Below are 17,545 nucleotides of genomic sequence, written 5' to 3'. Positions count from 1 at the left end.
ATTACTATATCGACTACTAGAAAGGTTTTAGTCATTTTTTGTGTGTGAAATATATGCTCTTCAATGTCACAATGGCTAAAAATAATTAGGACCAAGTTACATTTCTCAAAAGGCATTGCTTTCAGGGAATGACCCAATAGGAGAGACAGCAGTTGAGTGTGCTACCCAATGTCCATTCAAATGCACAAACATTGTGGAGAATTAATTCTGGTCTCTAACATAAAAACTATACATTAGGTCCTTACTTTCAGAGTCAGGTAAATATCTACACATTTTCTCCATAGCCTCAGGCCCTGGAATCTTCTATTAATTAAGTTGCCTCCTCTAATAGCTCAATATAGCTCCATAATAGTTGTTACGCCTGTGAGGTGGGGGGATTGTTCCCTTGCAGATCCTTCTGAAGATAACGGAGAAGGTGCCGTGACAAGTTAAGTAGAGGGAACGCGTCCATTGTCTTCCAAATCAGCTGTCACCGGGCTCTCCTGTCAGCACTTTGACTCACTACCTACCTGGTTAATGATCGAGCAACTCGCCGCTCGAGGTGCGGGGCCCACCATCGTGACACAAGAGTGCACACACACAACTCCAACACAACAGGACAACAGTTGATTGACAGAGCAGCTAACTGTGGCAGTTTTTCATAGAAATAGAGGAAGGTGATTGAAATGAAAAGGAGGAAAGAGATGGAGAGGTGTGTTTGTGTGGGTTGCTGGGAGGGAGGGCGGTGTGTGTGTTGGGGGACGTGAGGCTTCAAGGGGAGGGCAGAGGAAGATGAAGATGGTAAAGGACTCTTACTTATTCTGCTCTGTATGTTCAGAGACCTCAGTAGCTTCCTCTCTTGAGGGCAACATGTGAATTAGTGAAGGAGAGGGGAGGGAGAGGCTTTGTCAGTCTGTCTGTCTGTCTGAATTTGTCTGCATCTGACTTTGTGTGTATATGTGTGTGTGTGTGTGTGTGTGTGTGTGTGTGTCTGTCTGTCTTTGTGTAAGTGTAACTGGCTGTCCCTGCATCTGTCTGTCCCTGCATCTGTTTGTGAGTTTCTGTCCCCATGTCTGTGCATCATGGATGAAGATAGGAAGACATCAGATATAATATAGCGTCTGAGCTATCATTAACAAAATGGAATACAGACTTTGGGAAGTTAATATACTTTGACAGAGCATGGGTTTTGTTCTGTTCTTTTGTAACATGGATACAAGGATCACTGTGGCTGAATCCGGCCCAGGCCAGATCACATCAAAGTCTAGTCCAGGCCAAAAATTTAAGTTTGTGTAATCCAGGTAAATGTGTTAAATGACTCCATTTTTTATCTCTGGCTAAAAAATTCAGGGTAAATGTATAATGGACATTGCATTAGAATTGCGGTTACATTTAGGTTCAGACAGTAAAGGTTAGGTTTAGGATTAACTGTTATGGTTAGATTGAGGTTACATTTTGATATATATATGGGATGGGAATCTCTGGGTTTCTAGTCCCCACACTGAGAAACAAAACAAACGTGGGTTCATGGGTTAATGATCCTGCATTTACTGTACACATGGGGACCAGAAATCCACACAGCAAAACCTGACAATTAGATCCCCACAAGGAAGTAGTGGAACATAAAAGAACAATAAGAAGCGAGTGACAGAGAAAGAATGAAAGGACAGGAAAAAGCAAAAGAAAGAACGAGACAATGAAAGAAAACACTTTCTGACGCATAATGAGCGACTTTTTCAAAGCAAAATTGCCTCCCCTGGTGGACATTAAAGCAGTTGCAGCCCCCATTTGGGTCCCCCCATCCCCACTCAACCACCCCCTGGTTCCCCCTTGCATGCCCGTAGAGGCTTGATTTCAAATGGAAAAATTAATGGGAGAATAATAGCCCTGGGCCGAGTTCTGTTCCCTAAGCTGGCGTCTCACTTCGTCTGCTGGGGTAAGGGGAAGGGAGAACAAAAGTTAGCTCCATTTCCCCCATTTGGCCTGGTATTCCACAGTGGCACAAACACACGCGCACAAACTTACGCTCCTGGGATCATGGCCTTTTATTACACCTTAGAGGGCTTAACTCTCAAATATTGGTAAAGAGGCTGTGCGGATATCAAATAAATAAATAAATAGAGCAATGATTAGAAACTCCCCTGAGAGTCCTATCAATGCGTTTCATAATCATTTTCACTTCCAGGAGAGGATTTCTGCAGCTACAGTGATTCAGTGTACTTTCCAAGCTTTTAAAGTGGCTTGCAGACATTGGGACGACTTAGTTTATCGAATGTGTGAAGTGGAATTCGTAGGAAGAGAAGAGAAAGAGATACCTCACTCAGAGAAAGAGCGAGGTATCTTTGAAAGGCACTCAAACCTCAGCTGCAAGACCATTATTACTTGATAGAGTTCCCCATGAAGGCCGAAATTCAATCCAAACCAGAACTTACTAAAGTGATGTTTATTCTCTGTTTACAGGCCACACACAGCATTCTAGTAGTAAGAGTAAAGTTAGAATGCATGCCAGCACACACACACAGTTACACACACACACACACACACACATTAGCCCCCACACATTCCGCCACAGTAAGTTAAAGCTGATTCAGAGCCAAGATGGTTCCAGGCATTATTAAATCAAAGTTAAGACATGATTGCTTTCAGGCTAGGGACGGGGCTAATGTGCTATGTGTGTGTTTCTGCGTGTGCACACTCCTGAGTGTGTATGTGCATATATGCATATTGCACTTAAGTGTGTGTGTTTGTATGTGAATGCCTATGTGGCTGGGGTAGGGGGTCGGTAGTTGGAAGTTTAAGAGCGGAAGAGGAATCGGTGTAGAACTAGTCTTGATGTCGGGGAAGCCCGCTGGCATTTACTGTTCAAACATTTGAAAGGACTAACCTACCGAGCCGAAGCCGGGGATGAGGTGCCCAGGCGGCAGGATTCCCGCTCTTCCTGTTTCTCCTGACTTTGAGGATTTTCTACGGTGAACAAACTCCCAATGCTCCTCTCGTACACCCCACACCTCGCCATATATACCTGGCTCAGCAGAAGTAGAAAGAGAGAGAAATGGAGGAATAACTTTCCAGACACGGCGGCATTGAGAGATAAACCTTGAAGTCACCCTGCGTTCGTTTATAGCACACAGATCTAGAGAATGAAAGAGATACAAAGTTTCACATAACTTTCCCATAGCAATAGGTAAAATGTGAATATGGAAAAATGCCTGTGATATGTGACTGCAGTGATCCAGGGCACTCTTTTGCAGTGCCAAGCTTTCCACCACGGTCAAGGCTTGAGCCTTAACTGTGCTGCTGGCTGACGTATGGCCAGAAGCCCTGTGGGGCGATACATTTGGCCAGGCATTACCCGCAGTGTGGTGCCACGTCATTAGGGATGCTGTTGTCTCATCACGTTTTTGTGAGTGCATATGTCAGGTAAGGTGCACTCCACACCTGAGGTTATCAGTCTAATGATTGTGTCCTCATACCAGCTGATCTAGCCAATGGCAGAAAAAGACAACATTGATATGCTTTGACTCTTAGGAGTAAGACCTGCCGCAATCTTAATTTTGCCAGAGCCCTTTGGAGTAATTGCAGGTCCGGTTGTAGATAAAATTGGATCTTAGGAAATTGAACAGGGGTGAAAAATGTGTAAAAGGTTATTTAAAAACATATATATTTAAAGAGAAAGCGAGAGATTGAGTAAGGGTTTGAATACTTCATACTTGTCCCAATGGCCTTTGGATAGAAGCGGAATAAAGGCACACAAACACATATAATGGATACAAGGACCTGCTGCTTTAAGCTTAGCTATCTAACCACACATTAATCCAAGGCTCATGTAGAGGATGACATTAAGGGCGGTTGAAACTGAGCACATATTGAAACCAACTGTCATCTTTGACTTTGGTCCAGCTTGCCATACCACCGCCTTGCGTGGCCTTAACAACACACGACAGAGGTGAGATGCTTCAGAAAATATCTGGGCACGTCTCTGAACCCAGGTTCAAATCATTTTAGAAAGCGAAAGTACGCGAGAAATTAAAGTGGGGGAGATTAAACAAAATGAAAGTGAGTGGAGGTGTGTCTGGAGCAGCAAGTGATGCTGTGACACACTTCTGAAACAAACCTACGCCCCCTCTCTCGCCCCTCTCCCCTTTTCGTGGCGCCCACGGGGCATTGTAGCGTTAATTGCAGCCTCTATACAGCCCCGAGACTGCCACACGCTATCTAATACGTGCATCAAAGAAACATGCGTTCAACTTTATGAAATTTTTATTAAATATGTTCACTTCTCTTCCCGTTTTCCTTTCATTCTTCCTATTCCCCTCCTTGCCCCCCCCTCTCCCTTTCCACTGCCACCACCAAACAGACAAGAAAGAGTCTCCCTGCCATGTTTTTAGCTTCACTTCCTTCCTGCCCAGAAGCACTGCTGGTGTATCTCGTTAGTTCTCACATAGGCAACTTCTGCTCTCCGCTTTGCCAGGAGCTAAAAACTTGATCGGGGAGAAAAAGACCGAAAGGAAATAAAGCGAGGGGAGAAGAAAGGAGGGGCAGCGAAATGAAGTGCGGCTGCTGAGATATTGTACAGAGCTAAACGCGAGACGGCTGATATCACAATTAATTGCAGCCACGAGAAAGAAGATGCAAAGGACACAAAGGAAAGCGGTGACAGAGTAATTCTCTCCCAATGGACACAGTTGATACATGCTGTGCTACAAGGCAGTTTCATCAGTTTGGTTTTATTTGGATCCACAATGAAACATGGTGACACTAAAGACGTTATTTTTCATCATATATTTATGCAATCTTAGGACATGAATTAATACAGCAATCTCCTCTGGGTTGTTTGTCATACATCAGCATAGGTTCTAAGCAATCATAGGTTTTCGCATAATCTAATATCCCTGTTTCCTTTGTGGATGAGTTAAGTTGCTACACTTTCAAGTCTCATCCTACGTCTGTCCCTAACTAGTCAGGCACAATCTTTGATGGCCTCTTACAAACGTTTACTTAGCTATATAATTGAGGGCACCAAAGTTGATAACCCTTAAAAATCCTGCTTTTACTTACCCTAACCTCAGATAACCAAACATTTAAGCATCTACTTAGCACAGACATAATGCCTAAACATAGTTCAAAACTAACCTCAAACTTTAACATTCGCACCATACGCTTGACGTTTTTTTTGTAAAACGGACACCGCATAATCTGCATCACTCAGCACAGCTGTCAGTCAACCCTAACCAGAATGTAGCAGGCTACCTTGTTTTTAGACTTGCAACACCTAAACCAAAACATTGGCTTTTTCCAATGGAGACAAGAAAAAGTTCCCTTTAATCAAATCATGGACATTTATGTCCCATTATATAGTTTTTATAAACCCCCAACAACCATCAAAACAGTTGTTTCACCACACATGTTGAACTCAGGTATAAATCAGAGGCTGATTTCAGAGTTCAGTGTTTAAATAATTAAAGAGATTTAGGGCCTTGAGACAGCTTGGTCAACACATTAACAAAGGAACAGAATGAGGGGTATACAGTCTTGTGGAAAATGGGACATTTAAGCTGTACATGTTTGCATGTGTCCCATTGTAACCACTTCAAGTGTCCAGTTTAGGCAGCGCGCATCCTTGTGAACAGGGAAAAAAATAGAAAGACATGGAAACACTCAAGACATCCAAATCTATCACACGTATAAAGGTTTTTATTGGAGGAAATGAAAACAAAAAACGGTTATAACTTACAATTAAGCAAAACCATATCCTGGCTCTGATCCACTGCCTCTTCGCTGAGCCTGATTAATCCTGGTTTTCAGAGATTAGTACATTTGAACACAAGGATCACTTAGATGTCTGTAGTTCAACAAAAATTATACAATTTATGATTCTCTAAATATTATAAAAGGAAAAAACATGCTGATTAAACTAGCCATTTATTTATTGATTGTAAGGAACATTTAAGGATTGAAAGGTTGCATCTTATTTTGTACTTCTAGTCGTTCCAAATTTAAACAAAAAGCAAGCAAATACTTAAATCATTCGATTTAAATGTTAGTCGTTATTTTCATCAACTTTATACAAATTCCAGACAAAATGCCTCACCCCTCACCTTTTTGAAAATCCTTATTTTAATAATGGCCGCATACTGATGTTGTGAAACTCACTATTGTTTATGTTTTATGATCTTGTGGCAGTAACTCTGGCATAACGTAAAAGCACTGTAAAAGGGGAGGATACAGCATTTTTACAAATCCAGAGCAAACAATTCATTAAACATTCACAAATAAAGACAATTCCTTAGCGGACATATCTGAACCTTCCTGCAATTCCTTTTCAAACATTCACCATTACAAATTACAGCCAAGTTTCAAAGAACCAGAAAAACGATAAAAACGGAAAACAGTGTTCTTATTGAACAACTACCCTGCCCTGTTTTCTAAATATATTATCTTTTGCTGCTACTTAACTCTACCCAGCTGACAAGTGCATGGGTGAGTTCCTGGGGCTGGAACGCGTGCAGGCATTTATTCCTTCCCAGAAGCCACACATCTGATCCTGCTTGTCATAGGTGTTGAAGACCATGCTTAGTTGACCTGTATGTGTATGCTGGTAATGAAGTAGAACACATGTCTGCACTCATAAAAATAACTAGTTTTGAAAACCTCTAGTCTCCAGAAATGGGACAGGGCCTCTAAGGTTGGATGGGGAGTGATGGAGCTCTACTGCCCTCCTCTGGCCAAGCATGGGTAACCATAACTACATCCTTCTGGCAGCCCGAGCGGTGAATCAAATCCAATTGTCCAATTATTTCTGTATAAACGACATAGATCCTGCCAGATTGCATTAGACTCTTACCGGATTGTATTAGGTTCTTACCTTATATCCTAACTGATCAATACTAAATAAATGACAGAAGTCTGTTAAATGAACGCCATCTCCTAGCACAAGGCTCTACCCTGCGCCTCAAACAACATAAGAGGTTACCGCACATTCCAGTAACAGGGCTCGTGTCACATGCAAATAACTACTTTCAGAATGCAGCTTTTATCAGAACAGTCGCTCGCAAGCGCAGTCTCCATGCCTCACGCTAGAACCATGTCCCTACTTAAAGAAAAAAGATACAGCAAAAACAACAGAACTCACGGAGATACTTAACAGGGAGGATCGAGAATCAGAAGACATTCCCATCAGCGCGCTAGTACTTCATGTTGAAGTACACGCTCCTCCCGGCCAGAGTAATTGGCAGTATACGCCTTACAATGCTCCCTTGGATTAAAGAATAACGTCACGCTGCATTCCGTTGGCTAAAAAAGGTAGCCAGCCACCTAGTGGTCAAAGCCTCTTATTGCAGAATCAAGTAATGACAACAGTGGCAAAAAAACATTACTTTGGAAACCTTGGGTACAGTACTCTATATGAGACAATGTAATGAATGAACAGATCAAATAAACTTGACTCAGCAGGATTCGAAATGATCTAACAATACGACACTTCTTTGGAGAGATATACGGACAACACTCCATTTCTACCATTCCTACAAAGCACACCAACTGTCAGTTTAGCTTGTATCGACTGATTTACTGTATGTTTAGAGGATAATTGTCTAATAGTGAAGTGATAACAGGTGAAGCTGGGTATGCGTCAAAGGCTTCCTGGTTATTCTGACAGGAAGTTGCTACACCACTAGCCGGTTCAAGGATGGTGCAGTGCAAATTTATTTTCCACCCCAATCCCTCCCTTTTCCCAGCAGCCTCCAGCCAGACACCACCTCAGTTCTCCATGAGGGAGCGTTGTAGAGCCTCCTGGATCATTGTGTGTTCGTCTGTGGAGTAGTCCTGGAGGAGGAGAGAACTGGTAAGTATGGCAGCATAGCTAAGGCGCCTCCAGAATCAGAATATTTATTTGCTAAGTAAATGCACACATACAAACGTAGACAATATATAGGGCCAGAATACGCATGGTGAGGATATAGCAATGACATGAATGGTAAGAATCTTATATACATGAATTTGTACACATTTTCAAAGAGTTTTTTTTAATACAGCCCCGATTCCAAAAAAGTTGGGACACTGTACAAATTGTGAGTAAAAAAGGAATGGAATAATTTACATATCTCAAACTTATATTTAATTCACAGTAGAACATAGATAACATATCTAATGTTGAAAGTGAGACATTTTGTAATGTCATGCCAAATATTGGCTCATTTTGGATTTCATGAGAGCTACACATTCCAAAAAAGTTGGGACAGGTAGCAATAAGAGGCCGGAAAAGTTAAATGTACAGATAAGGAACAGCTGGATGACCAATTTGCAACTTTTTATGTCAATTGGCAACATGATTGGGTATAAAAAGAGCGGCAGTGTCTCTCAGAAGTCAAGATGGGCAGAGGATCACCAATTCCCCCAATGCTGCGGCGAAAATTTGTGGAGCAATATCAGAAAGGAGTTTCTCAGAGAAAAAAAAGAGTTTGAAATTATCATCATCATCTACAGTGCATAATATAATCCAAAGATTCAGAGAATCTGGAACAATCTCTGTGCGTAAGGGTCAAGGCCGGAAAACCATACTGGATGCCCGTGATCTTCGGGCCCTCAGGCACTGCATCACATACAGGAATGATACTGTAATGGAAATCACAACATTGGCTCAGGAATACTTCCAGAAAACATTGTTGGTGAACACAATCCATCGTGCCATTCACTGTTGCTGGCTAAAACTGTAAAGGTCAAAAAAGAAGCCATATCTAAACACGTTTTCTCTGGGCCAAGGATCATTTAAAATGGACTGTGGCAAAGTGGAAAGGTGTTCTGTGGTCAGACAAATCAAAATTTTTATTTTGGAAAACTGGGACACCATGTCATCCGGACTAAAGAAGACAACGACAACCCAAGTTGTTATCAGCGCTCAGTTCAGAAGCCTGCATCTCTGATGGTATAGGGTTGCATGAATGCGTGTGGCATGGGCAGCCTACACATCTGGAAAGGCACCATCAATGCTGACAGTTATATCCAAGTTCTAGAACAACATATGCTCCCATCCAGACCTTGCATTTTCCAACATGACAATGCCAGACCACATACTGCATCAATTACAATGTCATGGCTGCATAGAAGAAGGATCCGGGTACTTAAATGACCAGCCTGCAGTCCAGATCTTTCACCCATAGAAAACATTTGGCGCATCATAAAGAGGAAGGTGCGACAAAGAAGACCTAAGACAGTTGAACAACTAGAAGCCTGTATTAGACAACATTCCTATTCATAAACTTGAGCAACTTGTCTCCTCAGTCCCCAGACGTTTGCAGTCTGTTATAAAAAGAAGAGGGGATGCCACACAGTGATAAACATGGCCTTGTCCCAACTTTTTGGAGTTGTGCTGATGCCATGAAATGTAAAATCAACGTATTTTTCCCTTAAAGTGATACATTTTCTCAGTTTAAACGTTTAATATGTCATCTATGTTGTATTCTGAATAAAATATTGAAATTTGAAACTTCCACATCATTGCATTCTGTTTTTATTCACAATTGTACAGTGTGCCAACTTTTTTGGAATCAGGTTTGTATATTTCCAGCACATAATGTAATCAGACCATCAACCAAAATCTAATAGATAAGAAGGAACCTGGGTGAACAAACAACACATACTTGTTTAATTAATTTATAAAAAAGGCAGATATGCAACAACCAACGCCCTCTTGTGAAAATGTGATCACAAACTAAAGAACGAGCTAAACTACCTTTAGAAGCAATGACTGCAACCAACACCATCAGTGCATTCTGACAGAACATCTCCATAGGGTTTAGGTCTGGACTTTGACTAGACCATTCCAGAACATTAAAACTTCTTGTTCTTCAAACATGGTGACGAATATTTGCTTGTTTGCGTCTCAGATCTTACTTATGTCTTACGTCTTACAGCATGACCCAGCTGTTCTTCACAGATGGATGGCCCAAACATTTCCTGTAGAATCCTCTGATAGAAAGCCAAATTCATGGTTTCTTCAATGATGGCAAGTTGTCCAGCTTTTGATGCACTAAAATATATCCAAACCAGGAAACTGCCTCCAGCGTGCTTGACCGTTGGTATGAGGTTCTTAATGCGGATTGTACACATAAAAGGCCCAACTCATCTGTCCATAGAACATTGTTCCGGCTAGAGGGTCATCCAAGAGCTTTTTGGCAAACTCGATATGAGCAATACTTTTCTTTTCAGTGAGCAGTGGTTTCCACCTTGCTACCATCCCATGAATCCCATTTTAGCCCAGTGTTATTCTGGTGGTGAGGTCATGTACATTGGCCTTCCCTGGATGTTTTTCCAGGATGATAACCTTTCTGGATGATTGTACACTTTGCTTTTAGAGAGATTTGGGCAGGATGCCCACTCCTGGGAAGATTCACTTCTCTCTCAAACTTTCTCCATTCAGACAAAATGGGCCCAACTGTGGTTTGAGGCACAGAGCCTTAGATTTTCAATGTGTCTTTTCAATGATTTTCAATGTGTCTGCATGATCGGCCTTTGGAACCTGATAACTGCAATCTGACGACAAGACCCAACGTTAACCAGATGTATATTGGGCAACGCTTCCCCAATAACAATCCCTTTTATTAGGTTGAATTAAGAGGGTAACCACTTTCAGACCTGAAAACTCTGTCTGATTACCTACCTCACCAAAAAAGAGGCAAACCTAACACTGGTGTCATTCTCTTAGACTCACTGTATATATTTCCACAACCAACAAAAACGATTGGACCAAATTCAGTGTGAAAAATGTGCAATAACACAAAGAATCTGTCAGTGGGCAAATACATTTTCATTGCACTGTATATAAGAAGCAGGGACACAAGCTGACTGGAGTGCAGTTATGTAGTTCCTAGTTTAGAGGGGTATTCATGTGGTGGGTGTACATTAACCCTGAGGTATTGACATTCTGCACCCACCCTTTGATAAAGTGACATATTTTCACGTGGATGTTTAATCTATCAATGTTTAAACACCTTCAAAATTCATAATGTACACTGAGAATTTCTACCCGCACAGCCAGATGACTAGCAACCCCTCTGAGCTCTGTTTGTCTCTGGGTTAAATCTTAGGGAGTTATTACTATTTCTAGTGTTTCTGCATTGAGTTGTCTTTTGGGTTTAGGATAGGTGTCTGTATTAGAGCTTTGTGACATCTGCTGATGAACTTTTTTTTAAAGATAGCTGGCACTGTATTATAAGGCATACTCACCACAAACGTGTCGTAAGAGAAGGTGTGTCTAATCTTAAGGTGCTGGAAGAAGTCAGCGCTTCTATAGTTGGGGTCTCCCCAAGGCATAGAGGCACAGACAGGACACACCTGCGAGAGAACAGAAAATACATCCGTACACAGATGGGTCATCACAAGTAGCATAAAACCTAACACGTTTCCCCAAAGTTACATTAAGACCCAGCCCTAACCATACCACATCCTCAGTAACATAAAATGTATGGCTAAACATAATTCAGCCATAACAATGAATCCTGGTAATGCTTAAAACATGAAAGTAATCCCAACCGTATGCCTAATAGTAAACTTACCCCCAAATCTAATCCGACATGGAAATTTTATTTTAACTATATTGATCGTTTTATAAGGCTTCTCAACCTGCAACACTGATCTATGATCATATTGATCACATGAACATTCCAAATGCTCTGAGGTCTTCTACGTACATTCAAATGTTTGTATGTACCATTCATAGGCATATTACACTTATATTTATAATATTCAATACTCCTACCCATATTGTTCATATTCCCTATTCCACACTGCAGCTAGTTTACACTGTTATGTATATTTTTGTTATGTTTTTATATTTTTGTTTGTATGTTCCTTAATTCTTACATGTGTCATGTCCCAAGTATTTCATTGCTCAGAATGACTGTATTATTTGGGGCAATTGATAAATAAGACTTTGGATAATAAACATATCCATGGTTGACCATGGCTAGACATTAGCTTGTAATGTAAATTTGGACAAGATCTTTGGGTAAACTAAAACCCTACACTTTCCTCACACTGCTGGGGACAGGCAGAAGGACAGTGTGGGATTTAGAGCAGCATTTCTCAAAACCTTTTGCGCCACAGACTGTCAAATGACCTCCCTCAGGGTTCTGCTTGCTATATAACACTACTGAACATTTTATTAAAATGTATACTACCCTAACATAATATTGAATTGTTTCAACATCAAAACATCATCAATCATGTATTGCAGGATACACCAAAATTATTAAGATCTATAGTTTAAAGTGACAGGTATTGGGAACTTCATGAAAACATCAGGGAACATCATTAAGTAATAACTGATTGTTAATAAGAAGATATGCATTGCTATGAATTGCGATTTTGCCACAGTCCATTTTAACATGTACCACACAGTTTGCGAGTGTCATAAAGGGAAATACGGGTTTTGATAGGGAACGGTTCAAACCGTTCAAGAGCAAGAGTCATATTCATGAGTAAAATGGAAAGCATTCTGTATATGCCAACCCCTAACTAGCAGACATATACGTTTACTTGCGCAACCCTGATTTGCTGAATGAAGAGTCAATGCAATAGACTTCTCACAAGGGATGGACCGGTGGCGGTCAGCAGGCCTGGGCTTGGAAAACACAGAGGGTCGATGAGTAGCTTTGGATAACTGTTTCAAATGAAGCATGAAAAGTTGGGTGGTCTAGCAGTCTAAGCTGCTTCCTTTGGTACACATATATACTGCTGCAGTATGGGGGAAACTAGTTTTCAATTGGTTTATCCTTGTTTTGCACCAGACATATCAGCAAATATGGTAAACTACAATAATGTGAGGTTCATGGCAATTCCCAGTCCCTATAGATTAAATCAAACAAAATGTCATAACTGGTGATACACACTTCTGTGGTCCTCTAGATAAGCCGGTAGATCATGGCACTGCTGGGACATTGGGTTCATTTCCTGGGACCACACATACATAGAATGTATGCACCAATGACTTGGTCGCTTTGGATAAAAGCATCTGATAAACAGCATATTATAACAAAACTTTGAGCCAGTACCAGTTTATGCAACAACATCAAATGGCGTCTTTAAAATCAGACAAATGCCATCAATTACCAAGTGACAGAAACACGGTCACAAAACTATACATCAAACACCTCAACATACCCCAGTGACTTGGCAATGTTCCTGAATCCTGGACTATAACAGTCCTGTGGTAACACTGAAGTATGTACAGTATAAGCCTCAGTGGTGAGGTGGGGCCTGAAAAGGTGTAGTAGTGTGTGTGTGTGTGTGTGTAAGCTTTACAACCTGCACTAATTCAGAATGACGGATGAGCACAGCGAAATGCTCCAAAGATCCTCACACATCCCTCCCACTTTACGTCTCCCTCTCAGCTTTTTGTCAAGCGCTTGCTTATTGTCTCCATCTTTCTTTGCAAACTGTATCTCATGGTTCACCCAAGGCTGAGGCAGGCAGTTAATGACAGAGCATCCATTATAATAACACTCTTGTCATTGTCCTTGCGTCTTACACAGTGAACAAATGGTGGCATGGAGAGGTTTGTCAGATGGGTCAAATTTCGGTGAGGATTGCTTACCACATGGCGCGTGTCCCGGGCATGTAGGGAAGTGCAGTGCTCCACCAGGCCGTCCTGGTCCAGGTTCTGACAGTTACAGTAAGGGCAGGAGAAGGTGAAGCGGTTCGGCACAGGCCTGGGGAGATAAAGGATGGATATGCTGGTTAGAATTAGGTAGTGCTTCAAATAAACATTTACAAGGAAACAGTTGATAAACCCTCTTAACATTATCTGGCTGTAAAATTTTACAAACAACAAACCTGGTCGCAATGCACATACAGCAATATGACTGGCTTGTGTGACCGCAGGGCCCATTCAATCTGTTCCAATTAATGACTGACATGAGATATGCTGTGGGTGACATTGGTCAGCATAAAGCTCATTATTAAGAATCTGAAAAGTGACTCCACTTTCTAGATAGCAATGTAAACAAATAAACAGAAATACAGCATAGCCTACATTGTTTAATTGTCTTTATAGAAATTCTAATGCATTTTAGTGGTTTATTTTCTAAATGGGTTGACCACTGTGTTTCAAACCAAAGTATGAAATTTTGGCCCTAATGCAAAAACTATATTTAATGTAGGGCTAAGGCTGCATGATTAATCAAAATAATTAAAATTGTGCAGTAGACATCTGCAATATTTTAAATCCAAAATGTCCCCAATTTTCGGTTTCAAAAAATGTGAATGAGACACAGAAGGCACACATCATCCATCCAAAATTGTTTTTCATGCAGTGCTCCTTCGAAATTACAGTGCACCAGTGGTAGTCAGGGGTGTTTGTTATTTGAAGAAAACAAGAAGTCTGTCTTAACGCTTTTAGAGGTTTTTTGTTTGCTAATGTTCAGAATTGGACTAGGCCTAATGCCCTGTTCCCGTTTCATACTTGGACTAGGCCTAATGCCCTGTTCCCGTTTCATACTTGAACTAGGCCTAATGCCCTGTTCCCGTTTCATACTTGGACTAGGCCTAATGCCCTGTTCCCGTTTCATACTTGGACTAGGCCTAATGCCCTGTTCCCGTTTCATACTTGGACTAGGCCTAATGCCCTGTTCCCGTTTCATACTTGGACTAGGCCTAATGCCCTGTTCCCGTTTCATACTTGGACTAGGCCTAATGCCCTGTTTCCGTTTCATACTTGGACTAGGCCTAATGCCCTGTTCCCGTTTCATACTTGGACTAGGCCTAATGCCCTGTTCCCGTTTCATACTTGGACTAGGCCTAATGCCCTGTTCACGTTTCATACTTGGACTAGGCCTAATGCCCTGTTCCCGTTTCATACTTGGACTAGGCCTAATGCCCTGTTCCCGTTTCATACTTGGACTAGGCCTAATGCCCTGTTTCCGTTTCATACTTGGACTAGGCCTAATGCCCTGTTCCCGTTTCATACTTGGACTAGGCCTAATGCCCTGTTCCCGTTTCATACTTGGACTAGGCCTAATGCCCTGTTCCCGTTTCATACTTGGACTAGGCCTAATGCCCTGTTCCCGTTTCATACTTGGACTAGGCCTAATGCCCTGTTCCCGTTTCATACTTGGACTAGGCCTAATGCCCTGTTCCCGTGTCATACTTGGGACTAGGCCTAATGCCCTGTTCCTGTGTCATACTTGGGACTAGGCCTAATGCCCTGTTCCCGTGTCATACTTGGACTAGGCCTAATGCCCTGTTCCCGTTTCATACTTGGACTAGGCCTAATGCCCTGTTCCCGTTTCATACTTGGACTAGGCCTAATGCCCTGTTCCTGTGTCATACCTGGACTAGGCCTAATGCCCTGTTCCTGTTTCATACTTGGACTAGGCCTAATGCCCTGTTCCTGTTTCATACTTGGACTAGGCCTAATGCCCTGTTCCTGTTTCATACCTGGACTAGGCCTAATGCCCTGTTCCTGTTTCATACCTGGACTAGGCCTAATGCCCTGTTCCTGTTTCATACTTGGACATCTCATTGTGAAAGGGGCAGGCCCCTCAGCGGCTGAAGTCTATGCTGCAAAATGGACACCACATACTTTGAAACTCAAGTTGTGGAAAAAGTAACCTAACAAAACCTGTTTCATAATGTTTTTAAGGTGCATTTAAGGTGCATCTCCCAAAATGAATGTGACAGGCAGGCTGTCATCCCATTTGCTACAGACTGTACAAACTTGCCCAATGAGTAGCAGAATGAGATTGCATGAAGAGGACGTATGTTGTTCTGACATACGTTGTAAAGTGACCAGGGCTTACTCCCTTAATTCTATACAACAACGAACAGAAGTGTCAGCTGCAGGGTTCACTGTAATTTCGTGCCGACGTTGAATTCAAATGCTCCGCAAATAAATACTTGGTTAACATTTGGGTTTGGTAGCTGAACAGCATGTCATGATCACACCTGGTCGGGATGAACAAAATCTACATTCCAACCATGCCAGATGCACACAAGTGGCCTGGGTGAGTCAGGGTGGACATGATTATGTGATTACTATACTTAGATAATTAGACAGCATTTTGACATGGAGGGTGGTGGGACAGCCTTGTCTTACCCAATAATATTTGGCTGGGTCTGGGCAGTGGTCCTGACCCCCTCCTCAATATACTCCTGGTACTTGGAGCAGGCTGCTGTGTGGCCTCTCATCTGGGACAGTCCCACCTGAAAATGTCCAAATGAACACAAGGCATCGGTTCTATGCATGTTAATCTCTTGACTATTTTTTCATTTCAAAACAGATGTAAAACATGTGCACCTGAGCTCCGCAGCCCTTGCACGCTGCCACTGATGTGTGTATCAGGGCCTCTAGGTCAGTGGCTTTGGCCCAGTGGTCCAGTGCAGCCCTACACACTGCACACACTGGCTTCTGGGGCCGCAGGCACTCCTGCAGACAACTTTGACAAAACCTGATGTAGGACAAAGAAGGATTTTGGAAGAAAGGTAATTTCAGTACGCAAATATGAAACCAACAACTGATTTAGTTATCACAGAAATCGAAACTGAATATTTAGAGTTATCGTATAAGTAAATAAAAAAGACGAACAATTATCACGATTAAACTGCTCATCTTTATTACGGACAGTTCATCGCGATTGATCATCTAGCTACAATAACGTTCTGAAATGAGAAGACGGTACAGGTAAAATATGATTCTTGTTAAGTGCATTGTTATTGTAAAATGTACTTCCGGACAACAAGGAAAGTCCTGTAGTGAGGATATTGGAATTTGTAGTCCTTTAGAGGTCAGCCTGAATTCATTCCATTTATCATTAAACTACGAAAGCCACAATCCCAAAAGCAAATCTATTGGCGTAAACAAAAGTGAAAGTAAAGTAGATTTATGAACTTGTAAATACCTAAACAAAAGATGTTATCATTTAAAGGCAATAAAACATGAATGGCAAGCTACCTATCAATTCAGGGCTAAAATAATGATCTTGTGCGTTCACATACAAGTCCAATTGCTTAGCTACAAGGCTACTCACAACAAATATTGCTGGTTAGCCAACTAGATAGCTAGCTAGCTTTTCTGCCAACTACAGTGTAGCGCTAGGCAGTCGTTCGTTAGCTTGAACTTGGACGGTTTCTAGCTAGCTACGCTCCTAGACAACAAAGTACTTATTTATGTTAAAATACTCACGTATGTCCACATTTTGTTCTGACAGGGCTATCAAAAATTTCAAGACAAACCGGACAGACGAACTCTGTCACGTCTCTGTCGCCACCAGAAACATTTTTCTTCTGCTGTGCGGAGCTAAAAGATCCTAGCATCGCCATTTCTTCTCTCTCAGCTGTCGAGCGGGGGGAAGGGGAGCAGTACCGCAAATCTGCCCCACGTCGCAGTACCGTCCGTAGCACATGGGAGGAGCATTTTTTGTTAAAGGTTGACAAGCTTGCCAATCTAAGGCCGCGTTCAGCAACTCCGTTCGGAGGAGTGCATTAGCTATTTTAGTGTACCTTTAATCGGTGGCAACAGACGAAACGGTAAAAATATATGATAACGTAGACCATACATTCTCAAATTAAGTCA

The 17,545-nt window shown here is 41.8% G+C and overlaps 1 protein-coding gene across 1 annotated transcript; it reads right to left on the bottom strand.

Annotated features, from left to right (window-relative positions):
- Window positions 1–5,651: 5,651 nt before the first annotated feature.
- Window positions 5,652–17,540, bottom strand: rnf114 (ring finger protein 114). Its single transcript, XM_010901103.4, has 6 exons — window positions 17,156–17,540; window positions 16,271–16,421; window positions 16,070–16,176; window positions 13,571–13,685; window positions 11,203–11,310; window positions 5,652–7,803 (listed from the first exon to the last, which is right to left on the bottom strand). The coding sequence occupies exons 1-6, from the start codon at window positions 17,290–17,292 to the stop codon at window positions 7,738–7,740; spliced, it is 684 nt and encodes a 227-aa protein (XP_010899405.1). The 5' UTR covers window positions 17,293–17,540; the 3' UTR covers window positions 5,652–7,737.
- Between the last annotated feature and the right edge of the window lie 5 nt (window positions 17,541–17,545).

The sequence above is a fragment of the Esox lucius genome, chromosome 12 (assembly GCF_011004845.1).
Source record: "Esox lucius isolate fEsoLuc1 chromosome 12, fEsoLuc1.pri, whole genome shotgun sequence".
NCBI classification, from domain to species: domain Eukaryota; kingdom Metazoa; phylum Chordata; class Actinopteri; order Esociformes; family Esocidae; genus Esox; species Esox lucius.
Note: the sequence above shows the minus strand (reverse complement) of the source record. Positions and strands in the feature narration are given on the sequence as shown.

Coding starts and splice junctions, on each gene's coding strand:
- rnf114 (XM_010901103.4), bottom strand. CDS start 17,292: ATGGCGATGCTAGGATCTTTTAGCTCCGCACAGCAGAAGAAAAATGTT. Junction 13,686..16,069: donor ACCCAGCCAAATATTATTGG/GTAAGACAAGGC, acceptor TTATCTCCCCAG/GCCTGTGCCGAACCGCTTCA. Junction 7,804..11,202: donor TCTCTTACGACACGTTTGTG/GTGAGTATGCCT, acceptor CTCCTCCTCCAG/GACTACTCCACAGACGAACA.